The sequence below is a fragment of the Dendrobates tinctorius genome, unplaced genomic scaffold (assembly GCF_039654945.1).
Source record: "Dendrobates tinctorius isolate UK_male_01 unplaced genomic scaffold, ASM3965494v1 ptg000004l, whole genome shotgun sequence".
Classification (NCBI taxonomy): Eukaryota; Metazoa; Chordata; class Amphibia; order Anura; family Dendrobatidae; genus Dendrobates; species Dendrobates tinctorius.
In genome coordinates, this window is record NW_027361672.1 from 16,761,151 (window position 1) to 16,780,672 (window position 19,522).

A 19,522-nucleotide genomic window follows, 5' to 3' on the forward strand; every position below is an offset into this window, starting at 1 on the left:
AGCCCCACCTCGCGCATGGTTGCTCTGCTGCGGGTGCCCCCATTGATGATTTATGTAAGCCACCGCCGTGGCGTTGTCCGATTGCATCCGGACGGGGCGGCCTGCTAGAAAGTGGTGCAATTTCTGCAGAGCCAGCCGAATTGCTCGTATCTCCTGTGGCGACCACCGTTCCTGGGTTGTGTGGTGGCGAAACACCGCTCCCCAACCGAGGAGACTGGCGTCGATTGTCATTACCAGCCAATGATCTGGGGGGCAAGGATTCCCCTGAGCCAGAGAGGAACTGGTTATCCACCATCCGAGCGACTGCCTGACTTCAGAGGACAGTCGGCACCGCCGATCGAGCGTGAAAGGATTCTTGTCCCTGGCTGACAAGAGGGCGTGCTACAGGGGGCGAAGGTGGAACTGGGCGACAGGTATCGCTTCCATTGCTGCCACCATTTTCCCTGGAATCCTTATCCCAGATCGGATGGTATGAGGGACTGGTTGGCGAAGTGTCCGGACTCCCAGCTGGAGAGCTAGCGCCTTTTCCTGAAAGAGAATTACCAACCCTCGGCAAGTGTCGAAGATCATTCCTAGGAAGGAGATCCTCTGAGCTGGCACAAGGGATGACTTCTTTGCATTGTCAACCATCCTAAGCGGGCAAGAGTATCTAGCGTGATGTTGACCTTTTCCTCGCATGCTCGTATTGACGGGTCCTTGACCAAGAGGTCGACCAGATAAGGCAACACGACTATGCCTCGAGAATGCAGTGTGGCCATGACAACTGCCATAACCTTTGTGAACACTATGGGAGCCGCGGCTAGCCCGAAGGGTAGCGCTACGAACTGAAAATGTTGATCGCCGATGTTGAAGCGTAGAAACCTCTGATGTGGAGGAAAAATGGGAATATGCAGATATGCGTCCTGGATGTCTATTGAGGCCAAGTATTCTCACTGCTCCATGGCCGATATGACTGAACGGAGAGATTCCATCCGGAAAGGTCTGATCCTGATGAATTTGTTCAGAAGCTTCAGGTCCAAAACAGGCCTGACAGACCCCGTCCTTTTTGGGAACCGCAAAAAGGTTGGAATAGAACCCCTGAGCTCTTTCGTGTTCCGGCACTGGAACAATGACTCCGTTGTGCTGGAGCGATTTGATGGCTCCCAATAGAGCCCTTGCCTGGGTATCCACCCGGGGAAGCCGGGAAAGAAAAAACTGTCTTGGAGGATATCTGACAAATTCTATTTTGTAACCTGAGGCCACCAATTCCTTACCCCATGCGTCGTGAGCGACATTGACCCAGGCGGGGTGAAACCAGAGTAGGCGGCCGCCCACCTTGCCAGTGTCGTCTGGTAAAGGCCTTGAGTCATTTGGCCGACGATCTTTGGGATCTGGATCCCCTCGATCTGGGCTGCTGAGTATGCATTCTCCCCAATGGGTTGGCTCTATATGAGGCCTGCCGCTCCCTACCCTGGTTGGGGTGGCCAGAGGCGGCGGAATTGGCCGCTGTGGTCCACCTGGGGTTGCGAAAGGCCCGAAAATGTGCTTGAAAACGGGTGACAAAAAAGCGTTTTGACCTTTTGTTGAGGGAGAAACCCGCTGATCCAACTTCTCCCCAAATAGGTGGCTGCACTGATAAGGCAGGGAAGTCAAGGACTTCTTAGAAGTAGAATCTGCTCACCATGTCCTTAACCATAGGGCTCTTCTGATAGAAATTGCATTAGCGGCAGCAAGTGCCGAGAAATTGTCCACATCCAAAGACGCATTGATTACATAGTCTCCGGCCATGGCCATCTGACCTGCGACCTCTGAAATCTCTGCAGGTAGATCCTGCTCCTGCGCGACCTTGTTTAATGTTTCTGACCATGATATCATAGCCTTGGCTAACCAAGTTGCTGCGAATAAGGGAGCGAGCGCTGACCCTGACGCCTCATATACTGAGCGAGCTAAGCTCTCAATAAGGCGATCCGTGGGATCCTTAACTGAGGAAACACTAGGGACGGATAGCAGGGTCTTAGTGGCTAAGCGCGAAACCGGAGGATCCACCATAGAGGATTCCATCCATTTTTTACGGAGGTCCGGAGCAAACAGATACCTTGTTTCGAGTGTCCTTTTGACCCGAGAAACGCCTGTCTGGACGTTCTCTGTGCCACTGCACTATGTCCTCAAACTCCAGGTGAGAGGAAAAAATTCTGTGCGGGCGCTTCACTTGCTTAAATGCCACTTCATGCTCCGTAGCCGCTGCGGGATCATCCTCAATCCCCAAGGTCTGATTGACGGCTTTTATGAGGCTGTCCACTGTTTCACGTGACGCTGGAGTATCCAGGTCAAGGGGCTCGTCTGAGTTGAATTCTGAGGTCTACTCGCTATCAACCACTGGTGACGGGGAGCGAGAAGCAGAACTTACGGATGCCAAGGCACCGGATGGACTGGGCGACATCATGTGGATTTGTTTCCCTCGGGTCTGCCTAGAGTGAGAGCGGCCCCTGAAGGCGAGAGGCTCTTGTGCGGTGGAGGTCCCCTCTAAGGCCGGCGAGCCACTGTCCCTGCCCCCATCTGAGGCCTGAAGGGACTCAATTGCATGAACTGTGACAGTGATAGGACCCACTCTGGGGGGCTTGGCACATTGGTCGCAGTCGCAGGGGAGGACGGACACTGAGGTTCTGTTAGGCGTCGGGTTCCGGGCGCTGCACAACGGGAATCCCGAGTCTTGTCCTCTGCGGTCTGCCCACACCAGCATTGTGGGTTCGGTCGCAGGGGAGGGCTCCTGGGCGCGTTTGGAGTCGCCGGCTTTGCATAATTGCTTGCCCATGGAAACGCAGCCCGACAAGAGATGCATGCTGCTTCTTCGGACATGCTGTATCTGTCCGCTGCTGGGGATAGGGGGAAGGAGGTAGCACCTCATTTTCCCTGTGGTCTCCCGGGCAGCACTTACCCCAGTCCTGTGCCCCGCGTTCCTGGAGAAAAATCGTGCGCCACCAGCTGTGGGGCGGACCGCCAGCATATAAACCGGTCCAGGGGCGGTATTACCGGGTCTGCGGCCTAGCCGTGCTCCGAAGCCGGGGACTAAATTTATCCCTCGCCGCCCAGGCCTGGGGGGCGGGCCGCCGGAAGTGACGCGCGGCCCGGAGGCGGAACCTCTGGTCGCGGCCTAGCTTTGGCTAAAGCCGCGGCCTCAATTTATCCCCTGCCCGCGACGGGGGGGGGGACGGGGGGGCGACTCCATGGCGCCACAAAAAAATGGCGCTACTTACTGGCGCGGGCTTCTCCGCACCGCTCTGCAGCCACTGGCCGGTGGCATCTGACAGCTAAGGGCTCCAGCCCCGGATCTTCGCCGCAGGAGCCCTCCCAGGCCCTCTCTTCACTGACGATCCTCTTCAGCTTCCCAGCTCAGGTATGGGAGGGGGCCTTGACAAAATAGGACGGGCTGAGGAGAGGGACCGTCCGCCACCTTGCAGCACCGCAGTCTATACAGCCCATGGTTTCAATACCTAGGGGTGGTCAGGGCTAAGTCCGGCATTGTGTCCCACGCCGCGGGAGAGGATACGTGGAGGGACACTCGCACGTGCTCGCCCGTTGATGGTTTGGGGAAATCGGACCCTTTCAATAGGATCCGTTGCCCCTGTCTCATCTTCATAGACGGAAAAAATAAAATAAAAAAAGGTCTGGGGGGGAAAATGGCCCAGATATGTCCCACGGTGCGGGAGAGGATACGTGGAGACGATACTCAACACGTGCTCGCCCGTTGATGGTTTGGGGAGATCAGACCCTTTCAATAGGGTCCGTCGCCCCTGTCTCATCTTCATGGAAAAAAAAAAAAAGAGAAAGTCTGGAGCATACTGTGGGTGCCTCCATGGACACTAAGCAAAAAACTGAGTTCTGCCCGCAATAGGGGCGAGGGTGTATACGACGGAGGAGGAGCTAACCTCTTTTTTTCACTTAGTGTCTGCCTCCTAGCGGCAGATGCATACACCCACAGTATCTGTGTCCCCCAATGAGGCGAAGGAGAAAAATAGCCCAGCATGCAACAAAACAACTTTCCAAAGGAAAATGCCTATTTAGCAGTGCTGTAGAGTCTGTAAGCCATGGGTCCGACTCCTCCATAAATGTCCAATAATTAGCAGCAACCAATTTACTGTAATAAAATGGTAACATCGGACACCACTATAACATCCTGTTCATCATTGCTTTTTTTTTTAAACAAGGGCTCTAGACTCTCATAAAATAAAATATATTCACACTGGTAACATTCCTAAACTATTTTAAAAATACTATGAAAGATAATAATGAAATTATGCAATATTTATAAAGGGAGTCATGTTCGGTACTTTTCGACAGACTTCACCACCCCGTACTTTGACATAGCCCAGGGTACTGTTGGGATGTCAGGGAGTAATGACAATCTCTGTACACTACAGCAGAATACATTTACACTAAATAAATAATGGAAATAAAGTCCAGAGACATGCTAAATGATACAGTCTCATAGACAAGTATTGCCAGGTAGTTTTTATTAAGGCAATAGCATTTTTATTTTTCCTGAAGATGCTCGATATATTTGACTTGTGATATGAAAATGATCACCTGAAATATTATTTGGATCTTTCAAATATAATTCTTAATTAAAGCTATATAACGTGTTGCTTCAAAAAACAAACAAAACCATGACCCATTTAAAGGGCATCTGTCATCAGGTTTCTGGTACCTCATCTGAGAGAAGCATAATGTAGGAAAAGAGACCCTGATCACAGCGATGTATCACTTAGGTTACTGGGTGCAGCAGTTGTGACACAGAGTTTTTAGATGTAGCATGAAGCAGGGCTGAGAAAGCTAACCCCGCCCACATCCCAGCTTTCTGTGTACATTGTCTATTGACAGTAAGAAGCTTTTCAGAGCAGAGGGCGTTGTTGGGCCATGGCTAGCAGGTGCTGTAGTCTACGCAGTGATAATCTCTTGGTGATAAAACCTTCACTGTATGGAAACAGAACACAGCCTCATAAGTGACACATCATTGAAATCTGTCTTAGATGCTACATTATGTCCTCAGATTACATAGCAAAATCAGAATGAATATATGTAATAGGTGGGCACCACAGAGGTATCTAAAGCGTTAATATCCTATATAACTGGGTGCAACCATTACACCAAAAAGACCAGAAAAAATGTGAGAGAAAGGAGCGCAATAAAGGTGCACGCATAGCAAAAATCTGCTGATAAAGTTCCTGAACTTTTAATGGATTTTTTTAAATTCAAAGCAAAACTCCAGCATTTTTTTTTGGGGGGGTGGAAGTTTACACCTGGAGTGATGTCACAAGTCTAAGTTCCCTGTCTCCAGCATTATATTCACCAGCTGCTGTCATCATCTATTATCAGGGTCGCTCTGGTCAGTCTTCTGCAGTCTTACCGCAATGCTTCAGTGCTTGCTTGGTGAGAAGGAAGGCGCAACACAATGTAAGTCTATGAGAGCCAGAAAAAGGCAAGAACAAGGATCTGATAGACTTACATTGAGAGCTTGTGACTGTTGCCTCTGACTTCTGGTCAATCAGAAAGTGTGATCACAAGATGGCGGCATGGGACCGCAGCGACACCGGAAACAGCTGAAGATAGAAGCTGGTAAGTATTATACTAGGCTCAGGAACTTAGATTAGTGGCACCATTCCAGCGCTAAAATAAAAACAAAACAATGGAGCAGTGCTTTAAACCGAATACCTCTTCCAATTGATACTGCTCCACTGAGTACTTAACATTTTACTTTTTCTTCTGTACCCCTTCCAAAATTATACCCCTGAAAATAAACATGCATATTTTCCCTGCAACTAAGTATGAGTGTACCACGGGACATCTCTGTGGGAACGGCCGTGGTTCACTTGGGCAGCATCAGAGGAGAAAAAATAAACGCCCCCAGAATCTGTGGTAGACGCCCTATTGTTTGAAGAGAAAATTTGCTTCTTTACTACCGGAGGAATAACTTTAAAGAAACAGAGGAAAAATAATTAATTGTTCCAGAATCAGTGGAGCAGCAGCAAATGGAGGAGGCACTCAGATTAAATATAAAAATCCAGTGAGAGGTCCGCTTTTAAATGTAATTTCAAATTATTCAAACGCATTTATAGGCAACTATCTTACGCTGGGGTCCGTAGTAACAGTATTTTACATAAATACACTAACGTTATACTACGTATTAGATGTCCTGATTAGTATAGGAAAATGAACTTTGCGCAAAAATACAAGAGTATTGCTTTCTGCAGAGTGATCCTTCAGGAATCAGCAGATTTGCCGGCACTTTCTCACTCAGCTTCCTGATAAGATCAATTTCCTTCACAATGTGAGCCAAGCATATATATATATATATATATAAAAAATGCAACATTCAGTGAAATTGGACATCCCTGTTTTACCTTATCGGAATGATGTAGGAAAATAACAAGAGGAACCGGAACAAGTAGCGATACCACGGGCCAACAAACCCCTGCAAGGTGACCATTACGAAGGAGAGAGCCACCAGAGCCAGAAATAACGCCTTTGTCAACTGGTTCAGTTCCAGATCCAGGAGACCCACCTGCAAAGACAAAAAAAATCAGTATATTATTACATGTCCGGTTAGGTCCAACCTTATGAATGTGAATGCTACTTTGCAACAAAGTCATGTCAATAATTGTATTGGAGAAGAGTGCATGAGGTCTTTACTACATAAAGTACTCCGCCTAAAAGTCCTATATCTGTCACTTGTTGAAGCACTAACCAAGTACGTATTTATATAAATATTTGTACACCATATTTTTAGGAAAACAGAAATTACAAATAATGCACACATCTGATACAGGTTATGAGACTAGCTTACAATCTCTTAGCACAGACTTTCCTTTTCACTACTTAGGGTACATTATGGGAAACACTATTCTACAGATATGTAGATAAGTGCTTTAAAGAAAACGGTAATTGTGACTTGGAATGGATTGCATTTCACATTATATTATTAGGGGGAGTTCATAATTTGGCCACAGCCATCAACTAGTCAGATAAACACTACATGCAATGTTTCTATGTGAGACAGGAGAAACCAGACGTAAATGCAAAGTGAGCATGCAGGTCACCTTTAGATCGTAAACGGAGCCAGTTTTTTTGAAGAATGCCATACAACTCTACTGACATGTCAGTTTTATTTAATACTCGAAAGAGATCCCGCTTCATGGACCGAAAATCTACTCCTTTATTTTTGCAACATTTTTACACCCAAGTGTTGATAAAGAAATACTGACACATTTCCGTTGCACACGGCAGCCTTATTCAAGGGTGAACACAAGGGTGATCTGTGCACCAGAAATGCATTTGTATTTTTGTATCGCCACTTGGATATAAAAATGTTTTCATACTTGCACGAATAAAGGAGAAGATTTTAAGTCTGTGAAACTGGATCTCTTTTTACTATTAATACAGCGGGTGAAATAAGTATTGAACACGTCACCAAATTTCCAGGCAAATATATTTCTAAAGGAACTATGGATATGAAATAAGAAAATAAAGCTGCTTAGCGTGTCCTAGCCAATCAACATGATCTGAATCCAATAGAAAATTTATGGAAGGAACTAAAGCTCAGAGTTCATAGAAAGAGCCCATGCAATCTTCAGGATTTGAAGAGTGTTTGTGTGTAAGAATTGGCCAAAATCACACCTGAGCAATGCATGCGACTAGTTTCTCCACACAGGAGGCATCTTGACGCGGAGGTCACCAACAAAGGCTTTTGTACGAAGTATTAATTAAAATTCAGTAAGCGTGCTCACTATTTTTTCCCTGGGTCATTTCTCATTATTACACAACTTAATTTGTGGACATGTATGGTTTGGTTTCTTTGCCTTTGTGGATTGGATGAGTTGTTACCTACATCTGGTCAGAATTTAAAGTCAATAGCACATTTAGAAGTATATGCAGTTAGTAAATTGGTGACGTGTTCAATATTTATTCCACTTGCTGTATATTGCCATTGTCTTAGGCAGGGATGCTGCTCTGGACTTAACTGGGCAATTACAGTGAGCTGGTTTGTCTGTGCTTTAATTTGGTTTTAACCCCTTCATGATTGGAGCTTTTTTCAGTTTTGCGGTTTCATTTTTTGCTACCCTTCTCACAACCATACCTTTTTTATTTTTCCGTCAATATGGCCGTGTAATGGCTTGTTTATTGCGGCACGAGTTGTACTTTAGAACAACACCATTGGTTATACCATGTTGTGTACTAGAAAACGGGAAAAAAATTCCAAGTGTGGTGAAATTGCAAAAAAAAGTGCAATCCCACAATTGCTTTTTGTTTGGCGTCTTTACTAGGTTTACTAAATACTAAAACTGACTTGCTATTGTGATTTTCCAGGTTATTACAAGTTCATAGACACCAAACATGGCTAGATTCTTTTTTTTATCTAAGTGGTCTAAAAAAAATTCCAAACGTTGCTAAAAAAAAAAAAATTGCGCCATTTTCCGATACCGTCTCCATTTTTTGTGATTTCGGGTTGGGTGGGGGCTTATTTTTTGCGTGCCGAGCTGACGTTTTTAATGATATCAGTTTGGTGCAGATACAATCTTTCGATCGCCGTTATTGCATTTTAATGCAATGTTGAGGCAGCCAAGAATCGTAATTCTTGCGTTTTGACTTCTTTATCTCTACGCCGTTTAGCAATCAGGTTATTCCTTTTTTTTATTGATAGATCAGGCAATTCTGAACGTGGCAATACCAAATATGTGTATGTATTTGATTTTTTTATTGTTTTATTTTGAAAGAGGCAAAAGGGGGGTGATTTGACCTTTTATATTTTTTTTATATTTTCAGAAACATTTTTTTTTACTTTTGGCATGCTTCAAAAGTCTCCATGGGAGACTGGAAGCTGTCACAACCTAATTGGCTCTGCTACATAGAGGCGATGATCTGATAGCCACTATAAAGCAGAATTATTCACTTGCTATGAGCGCTCACAGCAAGCCAGCACTGATAATCATAGAGGTCTCCAAGAGACCTCAGGTTGTCATGCCAATGAACCGGTGACCCGCGATCACGTGACGGGGTCACTAATGGGCGGGTTTCCTTCCCGATGGCCGGAAGAGCGCTTTATATGCCGCTGCCAGCGTTTGACAGCGGCATTAAAATAGTTAATACCGCAGGTAGATCGTGATTCCACCCGCGGCTATTCCGGGCACTTGTCAGCTGTTCAAAACAGCTGACATGTCCTGGGAAAGATGTGGGCTCCAGCGCTGAGCCCACATCAAATGGAGGGAGTCCAACATTGGCGTACTATGCCTGACGTTAGAAAGGGGTTACTAAATACTTGTGCAAAAATTCTAGAGTATGTATTTCACATTGTGAAATTCCTCTTGGAAACGTATGAGCAATTTAACAACTGGCCATGAAGATTTCTCTCATCAGTATAGTATAGAATTGTGGCCAAAGGTTTTGAGCAACTTCTCCTAATGATCCAGGAGCAGTTTGGTGATGAACATTGCTTTTTCCAGCATGAAGAAGCACAATATCACAAGACAAAAGTAACAACTAAGTGGTTCGGTGAACAGAACTTCTGGGTCCATGGCCAAAAAACTACCCAGTTCTCAATCCTATTGAGAACATATGGTCAATACTCAAAAAGTGGATGGACAAACAAAAACACAAATTGTGGTAAACTCCAACAGTCCGATTTTGGCCCAGAAGCTGATATGAATACTTTGTCTCAAAAGTTATGGTCACAATTGTATAGTTTCAGCAATGATGGAGTAGCATCCAAAGATATGGGGAATTAAATAGATCAAAATTTTCTGAAAAAAAGATGCTCCAGAATTGCTAATTTATGGGAAATGATTTACTGTAACACTGAGTGACAGCTCAGCCTTCCCATAGAATCAGGGGTGTGCTGGACTGTCAGTATTTTGATTGACAGCCAAGCCACCCAATCAGTGACAGGGGCGTGCTGAGCTGTCAACATTTTGAGTGACAATTCAGCTGCTCAATCTGGCTGGGTCTGTGGGGTTTCTTCAAGGTGTGACACATTCAGGGTGATTACCTGGCTATTTAGCTGGCTGGCAATGCTCAGACCATTGCAGAGGAACATAAAGTGCGAGTAGGGCAGTCACATCCAGGGAAAACATCCAGGGAAAATATACAGTACCGGGTCTGGCCTTGGCTAGGACATCAGGTGCGTAGGGGGCCAGTTGGTGCTAGGGAGGCTCAATGAGCGTTAATAGACTTCATCAAAAAGACTATGTGGGGCCACTATACTGTATGGAGCATCATGTAGGGCCATTATACTGTATGGAACATAATGTGGGGCCATTATGGTGTATGGAGCATTACATGGGGCCATTACGGTTTATGGAGCTCTATGTGAAACCATTATACAGTATGGAGCAAAATGTGGGGCCATTATATAGTATGGAGCACCATGTGGGGCCATTATACAGTACCTTGTGGGGCCATCATACTGTATTGAGCACCATGTGGGGCTATTATACTTGTGACAAAGTCACTGGTAGGGTAATAGAGGGGAGATGTGTGTCACTGCGCCTAATAGTCTCAGTGATATGAAACCAGAGTATTTTCCTCCAGGACACTACGTGTTGTGAGGTTTGAGTTAAAGTTGCATACATAGTAACATAGTTAGTAAGGCCGAATAAAGACATTAGTCCATCCAGTTCAGCCTATAAAATTCTGTCAGAATAAATCCCCAGATCTACGTCCTTCTAAAGAACCTAAAAATAACTGTAAGATACAATATTTTTACGCTCCAGGAAGACATCCAGGCCTCTCTTGAACCCTTCGACTGAGTTCGCCATCACCACCTCCTCAGGCAGGGAATTCCAGATTCTTACTGCCCTAACAGTAAAGAATCCTCTTCTATGCTGGTGGAAAAACCTTTTCTCCTCCAGACGCAGAGAATGCCCCCTTGTGACCGTCACCTTCCTTGGTATAAACAGATCCTCGGAGAGATATTTGTATTGTCCCCTTATATACTTATACATGGTTATTAGATCGCCCCTCAGTCGTCTTTTTTCTAGACTAAATAATCCTAATTTTGCTAATCTCTCTGGGTATTGTAGTTCCCCCATCCCCTTTATTAATTTTGTTGCCCTCCTTTGTACCCGCTCTAGTTCCATTATATCCTTCCTGAGCACCAGTGCCCAAAACTGTACACAGTACTCCATGTGCGGTCTAACCAGAGATTTGTACAGAGGCAGTATAATGCTCTCATCATGTGTATCCAGACCTCTTTTAATGCACCCCATGATCCTGTTTGCCTTGGCAGTTGCTGCCTGGCACTGGCTGCTCCAGGTAGGTTTATCATTAACTAGGATCCCCAAGTCCTTCTCCATGTCAGATTTACCCAGTGGTTTACTGTTCAGTGTGTAATGGTGATATTGATTCCTTCTTCCCATGTGTATAACCTTACATTTATCATTGTTAAACTGCATCTGCCACCTTTCGGCCCAAATTCCCAACTTATCCAGATCCATCTGTAGCAGAATACTATCTTCTCTTGTATTGACTGCTTTACATAGTTTTGTATCATCTGCAAATATCGATATTTTACTGTGCAAACCTTCTACCAGATCGTTAATAAATATGTTGAAGAGAATAGGTCCCAACACCGACCCCTGCGGTACCCCACTGGTCACAGGGACCCAGTTAGAGAATATACCATTTATAACCACCCTCTGCTTTCTATCACTAAGCCAGTTACTTACGCATTTACACACATTTTCCCCCAGACCCAGCATTCTCATTTTGTGTACCAACCTCTTGTGTGGCACGGTATCAAACGCTTTGGAAAAATCAAGATATACCACATCCAATGACTCACCTTGGTCCAGTCTATAGCTTACCTCTTCATAAAAACTGATTAGATTGGTTTGACAGGAGCGATTCTTCATAAACCCATGCTGATATGGCGTTAAACAGTTATTCTCATTGAGATAATCCAGAATAACATCCCTCAGAAACCCTTCAAATATTTTACCAACAATAGAGGTTAGACTTACTGGCCTATAATTTCCAGGTTCACTTTAAGAGCCCTTTTTGAATATTGGTACCACATTTGCTATGTGCCAGTCCTGTGGAACAGACCCCGTCGCTATAGAGTCTCTAAATATAAGAAATAATGGTTTGTCTATTACATTACTTAGTTCTCTTAGTACTCGTGGGTGTATGCCATCCGGACCCAGAGATTTATCTATTTTAATCTTATTTAGCCGGTTTTGCACCTCTTCTTGGGTTAGATTGGTGACCCTTAATATAGGGTTTTCTTTGTCTCTCGGCATTTCACCTAGCATTTCATTTTCCACCGTGCATACTGTGGAGAAGAAGGTGTTTATTATATTCGCTTTTTCCTCATCATCTACAACCATACCTTCCTCACAATTTTTTAATGGGCCTACACTTTCACTTTTGATTCTTTTACTATTGATATAGTTGAAGAACAGCTTGGGATTAGTTTTACTCTCCTTAGCAAAGTGCTTCTCTGTTTCCTTTTTGGCAGCTTTAATTATTTTTTTAGCTAAAGAATTTTTCTCATTATAGTTTTTTAAAGCTTCAATGGTGCCATCCTGCTTTAGTAGTTTAAATGCTTTCTTTTTACTGTTAATCGCCCCTCTTACTTTTTTGTTTAGCCACATTGGGATTTTGCTATTTCTTGTCCTTTTATTCCCACAAGGTATAAACCGCTTACAGTGCCTATTAAGGATGTTCTTAAAAATTTCCCATTTATTTTCTGTATTCTTATTTCTGAGGACATTGTCCCAGTCAACCAGATTAAGGGCATCTCTAAGCTGGTCAAACTTTGCCTTCCTAAAGTTCAGTGTTTTTGTGACTCCCTGACATGTCCCCCTAGCGAAAGACAAGTGAAACTGTACAATATTGTGGTCGCTATTTCCTAGATGCCCAACAACCTGCAGATTTGTTATTCTGTCAGGTCTGTTAGATAGTATTAGGTCTAAAAGTGCTGCTCCTCTGGTTGGATTCTGCACCAATTGTGAAAGATAATTATTCTTGGCTATTAGCAGAAACCTGTTGCCTTTATGGGTTTTGCAGGTCTCCGTTTCCCAGTTAATATCAGGGTAGTTAAAGTCCCCCATAACAAGGACCTCATTATGGGTTGCAGCTTCATCTATCTGCCTTAGTAGTAAACTTTCCATGATTTCTGTTATATTTGGGGGTTTGTAACAGACCCCAAATAGAATTTTGTTACTATTTTTCTCTCCATAACTGGCTGATTTCATGTGGACCTTCATAGAGCGGGTGGGAGGAGGTCCACTTTATCTCCACCTGCAGAGCTACCAGGACCTGTGTGATGTCACGATCATGTGGGTCAGTCACATTGTGGAAAGTCACATGGTTTGGGGTTTAAATAAATGGGCTTTACAGGCAGTCTGGGTTCAGCTAGACTGGAGAGAGGTGTCTCCAGTTGTTTTTGTGATCTGTAGACAGACTGAACCTGTATTACTCCAGAGCAGGGTGCCACCCGCATACGTGTGGACTGTGCTGCATTGTTTTGTTTTTTTGTTGCTTTCTGTTTTAGCCTAAAAGGCTGCATTTATTTTCCCTTCCTGTTGGTTCATGCAGCGATACAATAAACCAACTGAAGATTTATAGAGACGGTGTTCCTATTTTCTACGTCTGTATACCGTCATGTGAGTTGGACTTCCACATACTTTATGGATCATCATGTGGGGCCATTATTCTATGTGGAGCATCATATGGGGCCATTATAAAGTATGGAGCACTATGTGGGGTCGTTATACTGTATGGAGCATCATGTGGGGCGATTATACTGTATGGAGCACTATAAAAGGCCATTATACACTATGGAGCACTATGTGGAGCCATTATGTGGTATGGAGCCTCATGTGGGGCCATCATAATGTATGGAGCTCTATGTGGGGCCATCATCCTGTATGGAGCACTATGTGGGGCCTATTATACTATAGGCAGCACTGTGGGGCCATTATACTGCATGAGGTACTAATTGGAACCATTATACTGTATGGAGGACTCTGTGGGCCCATTATACTGTATGAAGAAGGATCTACACCCTTCGCCCTGTATGGAAGGCAAATCAGGGTTCCGTTATACTGTATGGAGCACTATGTTGGGCCATTACACTGTATGGAGCACTATGAGGGCCCCTTACACTATGTGGGGCCCATTGCACTGTATGGAGAACTATGTCGGCTATTATACTGTATGGAGGACTTTTTGTGCCCATTATACCGTATGGGGATTACAGTTGGAGAATTATAGGGCTATGTGTGGATTACAGTTAGAGAATCATACTGTGATGGGGTCACCATTCTTTGTTCGGGAGATTGAGGGGGTTACAGTAGGGTCATCATACTGTGCGTGTGCAGGGTACTGTGGAGGAATTCACTAGTCACTGTGGGGGCATCACACTGTATTCAGGGCACTTTTGTTTGCATCATACTTAATCTGTTTTATTCAAGGTTTTTTATCCTTTGTTATTACTGTATATATTTAAATTAGGCCATTGGGCCATATGCTTTTTACTGCTCTTACATAGCATATTATGTTATTCCAATATAATTCCAAAAGTTTATCGCTTTAATTGATAAAGGAAAAACTTCCTCAATTGTAGAATTTTTTTTTTTTAAACAAATATCAAGTTTGGCCACCGACTTTGTCCAAGCTTTTAATTTTGTCCCACTGTGTATTTAAATTATAGGGTTATTGTCACCATGGTAAAGGGTTACAATTGCAAAGAGATTATAAAAACAAACAACTTTGCAATTTTACTTTTGATTAAAAATCCTCTCCATTCTCAAGAACAGTCCTACTGCAATCGGTGCCTAGTATCAGTGCAGTACTTACAAGCACTTTGCTGTTATAGACTCACTAGAACGTAATGTATGAGTTGTTTTTCTAAACTATAACTTCAGCATTCAGGTTAAATTGCCGTGTTGGCACTTTGCGATAGTGGGTTTTGGACTGCAGTTTGAGCACTCGGTCTCGCCATCACTGGTATTGGAAAAACATTAAAAGCGTGTAGAGATGTTTTACATTGTTAGTATGAAGCTATAGTCTGCCTAGCCACAGATAAGTGGCAGAGACAGGGAGAGCTATGCTAAAGTTAAAAGTTTGGGAATATCCCATATGGTAGTGCCAAGGAAAGTATATTACATCTTGGATAGAGTCAGTGAGATGTTGGACAGCATTGAGTGTGCACTGCTGCCAAAGGGTGATCCACAGTTAGAAGGAAACGGGAACCGACAGAAGAGACAGAGTGGCCTTCCATCTTAAAGGGGTCCTTGGATAGGATGATGTGCCACGAGAGACAATGAGCTTGATAAATGCCAAAGGCACAGACCTAAAGAGGACTGAGACTGTGGGACTAGTGAGGGTCCCGAGCAGTGGATCCATGGCGTCCATAGTGATAGGACATGAGCAGGTGTGGAAAAACTCGCTGAACTGTACAGTGGTGTGTTATACCGGCCCGGAGTAGACTATAGTGGAACGAAATTACGTCTGTGAAAAGTCTTGCTGTTAATAAAATGTGCTTAAGGCACACTATTACTACTAGGAATATTAGCTATTCCTTGGACATAACCCTTACTAAGTTCAGTAAATTTCCCACGTTTGCACGGAAGTCTCCTACATTGATCTGTGGAAGTCATGGTCCTGGCCAACCAATACCATCGGCATAAGGTGGCCTGCATGGGCAAAAGGCCCACACAACACAACCATCAAAACCCAGCTAGAATCCACACAATTTTCCTGTAGGGTGACATGACAGCAGCTTGGTCACGACTACTGCTCTCAGACATTTTACATTTGGTGCAGTCAGCAGGATTCAACATTTAAATATAGAGATGGCAGACCAGTCTGTGACTGACTCAGTCAGGGGAAATATATCCTTGGGGGCTATGCTCATCAATCTTCCCAAGTTCAAGGGAAGCAGCATGTCACTGTGGGATTGGGGAGAGAGACTGAAGAGCATGTGTTAGGCCGGTTTCACATTTGCGTTAAAGGCCGCGGTGCCGGCCAGCGCACGGCCACCGCTAAGCCCCGCCCCCTGCCGTGCCTCCGCCGGTAGCTCCGCCTCCGGGGGCATGATGCTGCATGCGTCCCCTATCTTTATCACTGAGGACGCAGGCCGTGAACAGTATGCGTTTTGGCGGCACCTACGTCCTTTTGACGGTGCGCCGAGCGCAACCAAATTGCAACAGGTTGCGTTTGGCGCTGGTCGGCGCACCGTGAAAAGGACGCAGGCGCCGCCAAAACGCATACTGCGCACACGGCCTGCGTCCTCAGTGATAAAGATAGGGGACGCATGATGCATGCAGCGTCATGCGCCCGGAGTCGGAGCTACCAGCGGAGGCGCGGCAGGGGGCGGGGCTTAGCGGCGGCTGTGCGCAGGCCGACGCTGCGGCCTTTAACGCAAATGTGAAACCGGCCTTAGGCGTCGGGTTCCTGCAACTGCACAGCAGGAATCCAGCGGTCTCCCATTCTCCACCAACCGCTCAGGAGCCTGCACAGCAATTTCGGTGTCCCAGACGCTCTGCTCAGACCAGCTCTGTAGGACTGGTTGTTGCTGCCACCTCTGGGTCAGCAATAGCAATGCATGCTGTCCTGCAGCAAGCCACTCCAGAGGCTAAGTCCTCTCATCACGCTACTGGGTATGCTCACGAGACGATCTCTCATTGGAGGTCGGGAGTCACGTGCTCAGGTTCTTCTCCGGATCTGATTGGTCCATCTCAGAGATCTGGAAGGTCCTGGAAGCGCACGGCTATAAAAGGTCTGCATGGCCGCTCGGCCATGCGCTAGTATAGACTCTAATTGCTATCTGTGTGAATGATGAATGCATGTGCCTGCGAATGACTCATTAAGGCCGGTATCACATTAGCGCTTTTTAAGCGCACGCACGGCCGGGGGTAGCTCCGCCCCCGAGCCGGCTCTCTGCCCGGCGTGCCCGCCCCTTGCTTATAGCGCCGCCTCCTAGCGGACAGCGGCGCCTGCGATCGGCGCACCCTATCTTTAGCATAGGGTGCGCAGATCGTGCGCAGGCCGTGCGCTAGTTGCGCTTTGACCTGCGCTGCGCACTTTTGACGGTGCGCCGTGCGCGCCAAAATCGAACTTTTCGGATTTTGGCGCGCACGGCGCACCGTCAGAAGTGCGGAGCTACCCCCGGCCGTGCGTGCGCTTAAAAAGCGCTAATGTGAAACCGGCCTAAGATCCCCTCCCTCTGATATTACGTGTGTGGATAGGGACTTAGTCATAGAGTCAGCGCCAGTCAGTGGCGCGCTACAGGCCACAGTTCACATCTTACAGCACTAGCATCCGACGGTGCGCCCCCTCTAGGGCATTGTCGTGTGGCGGCTGGGTCGGTCGCCGCGCTGCAGTCAGCAGCACTTGTTGGCGTCCGCGGTAGCGATGCCGCACGCACAGTAGGTCTAGACGGACAATGACCATGAGTCTTGGGCCTAGTCCTGTGACCATTTACCGTGTGGGAACACTGCTGAGACCTGTGAGGTCAACAGGCTCGGCATTTATGTTTATACCTTAGGCGACTCTGTGAGATTAACAGAGCTCGCCAGCGCACATCGGGTGACGTATAACCCGCGTGGTATACCGCCAAATAGCGCGTCTGCCATTATATAGCAGCAGTTTAACACCTCTGCACGGTGGACCCCGGGCGGCGAACGCACTTTGTTATTTAATATTTAGCGCGTTCCGCCGTCCCTAACAGCATGCTGCACATGTATCCCCTGACCCCTTTTGTTCATGCCGAACTAGCCTTTTTGACCCTTGACGGGGAGGCACAGCAGATGGTCACGTACTGTCCAACACGGGACACCGTGGCTAAAGTGATAAAAATGTGAGACCATAGCTCAGTATGTTAATGCACTGCAGGAAGTGACAGCTCATATCACCAAAAAGACCCAAGACAGGCACAGAGGGCTGTGTCGAGGATGAAGTGCTGCGGGATCAACTAGTTGCTGGACTGAGGGACCCCTTCTTGAGAGATGCCTTAATGGAGTGTCGGCATGTCAATCCAGATCTGGGCTTTCTTGAGGTTGGAGCCGAAGATAGGGTCTTACAAAGGGAAGCTCCTGGGCCATGACTGAAAATTTGGCAAAATAATTGTCGGGGTCAGAAATACACGTGCGGACGGACAACAATCCCTTGGCCCATCAGGAGAATGCGAAGCTGGGCGCACTGGAACAGCGGTGGGTCACAAGAATGTCCAAATATCAGTGCAAGATCTCCTACCAGCCTAAAGGCCCCGTCACACTAAGCGAGATCGCTAGCGATATCGCTTAAGCGTCACCGATTTTGTGACGCAGCAGCGATATTTCTAGCGATATCGCTATGTGTGATACTTACCTATGACCGGCTCTCCCACTGGCAATCGCTGATCGCGCGAGAACATCCTGGGCCGTTTCTCGTCGGCCACTTCCTGCTGGGCTTCCTTGCTGGCACTGACGAGCGACTCGTGGATGCGGGCGGGTGGACGTCTTCATCGCCGCGTCTGACAGGTAAGTAACGACTGCCGACCGCTGCTGGATCGCTGGTGAGATCTGCCTGTTTGGCAGCTCACTAGCGACTATTTAGCGATGCACCAGCGATCCTGACCGGGTCGTATCGCTGTCGGGATAGCTGGTGCATCGCTAAATGTGATGGTACCCTAAGTCCCAGAAGAAGCATGTAGATGCTCTGTCCCGAGTCACACAAGCAGGCTCAAAGAGAGCTGTAGATGAAGAGCTCAAAGATGATGAGATTTTAGATTTTAGGCAGTTTGTTGTGGCTGTAGTAACTACCCAGGAGTCTAGAGAAAAGTCCAGACCCACCCAGATTCTAGGTCATTCTGGAGAGGAGTGGATACATCTCCAACAGTCTGATCTGGAGCTGTCAAAACTGAGAAAATGGTTGCTCTGGGAAAAAGGCCTGACCAGGAAACTAGGACTGCTTTACCCACAAGAACTCTGCAGATCTTGGACCAGTGGGAGAAACTCTTTCTGAAAGATGGCCTGCTGTGCGGAAGGATTCAGCTCCCTTGAGAGTTCGATGTTACATGGCAAGTGGTGACTCCAGAGGTGTTGATGGTACAGTTGGCAAAAGAAGCTCATGAGAGTGGTGCTCACTTCAGAGTGGAGAAGACCTTTCAGTGGTTGGAACGACTGGCATACTGGCCTCAAATGCGATAGGAGGTCGAATAGGCTTGCCAAAAATGTTGCTGGTTTGAGCTGAAAAAACCCATGGCACAGAGGGCCCCTATTCAGGCTATTCAAGACCTCCAAGAGCACAGAGGTCTGGATGTTCGACTACTTGATGATCGGAACATCTCACAATAGCTATGAACATTGCTTGGTAATGACTGATCACTCTGCCAAGTTCACGGAGGTGACCCTCACCAGGGATCAGGCAGTTGAAGCTGCAGCAAGGGCCATCTGTAGGGACTTCATTTGCATATTATATAGGTGCCTGAAGCGAATTAACTCTGACCAAGGTGCATGCTTCCTGGTGCAAATAATGGAGGAGCTGTATCGTATCAATGGGGTTGATA

The 19,522-nt window shown here is 46.3% G+C and overlaps 1 protein-coding gene across 2 annotated transcripts in view; it reads right to left on the reverse strand.

Annotated features, from left to right (window-relative positions):
* ATP9B (ATPase phospholipid transporting 9B (putative)) overlaps nucleotides 1-19,522 on the reverse strand; it is a 478,099-nt gene that overhangs the window by 182,892 nt on the left and 275,685 nt on the right. For both annotated transcript variants that reach the window (XM_073566404.1, XM_073566400.1), the window contains exon 12: nucleotides 6,378-6,538. In XM_073566404.1, the coding sequence (XP_073422505.1) occupies nucleotides 6,378-6,538 (161 nt within the window). The remainder of the gene's footprint in view (nucleotides 1-6,377; nucleotides 6,539-19,522) is intronic.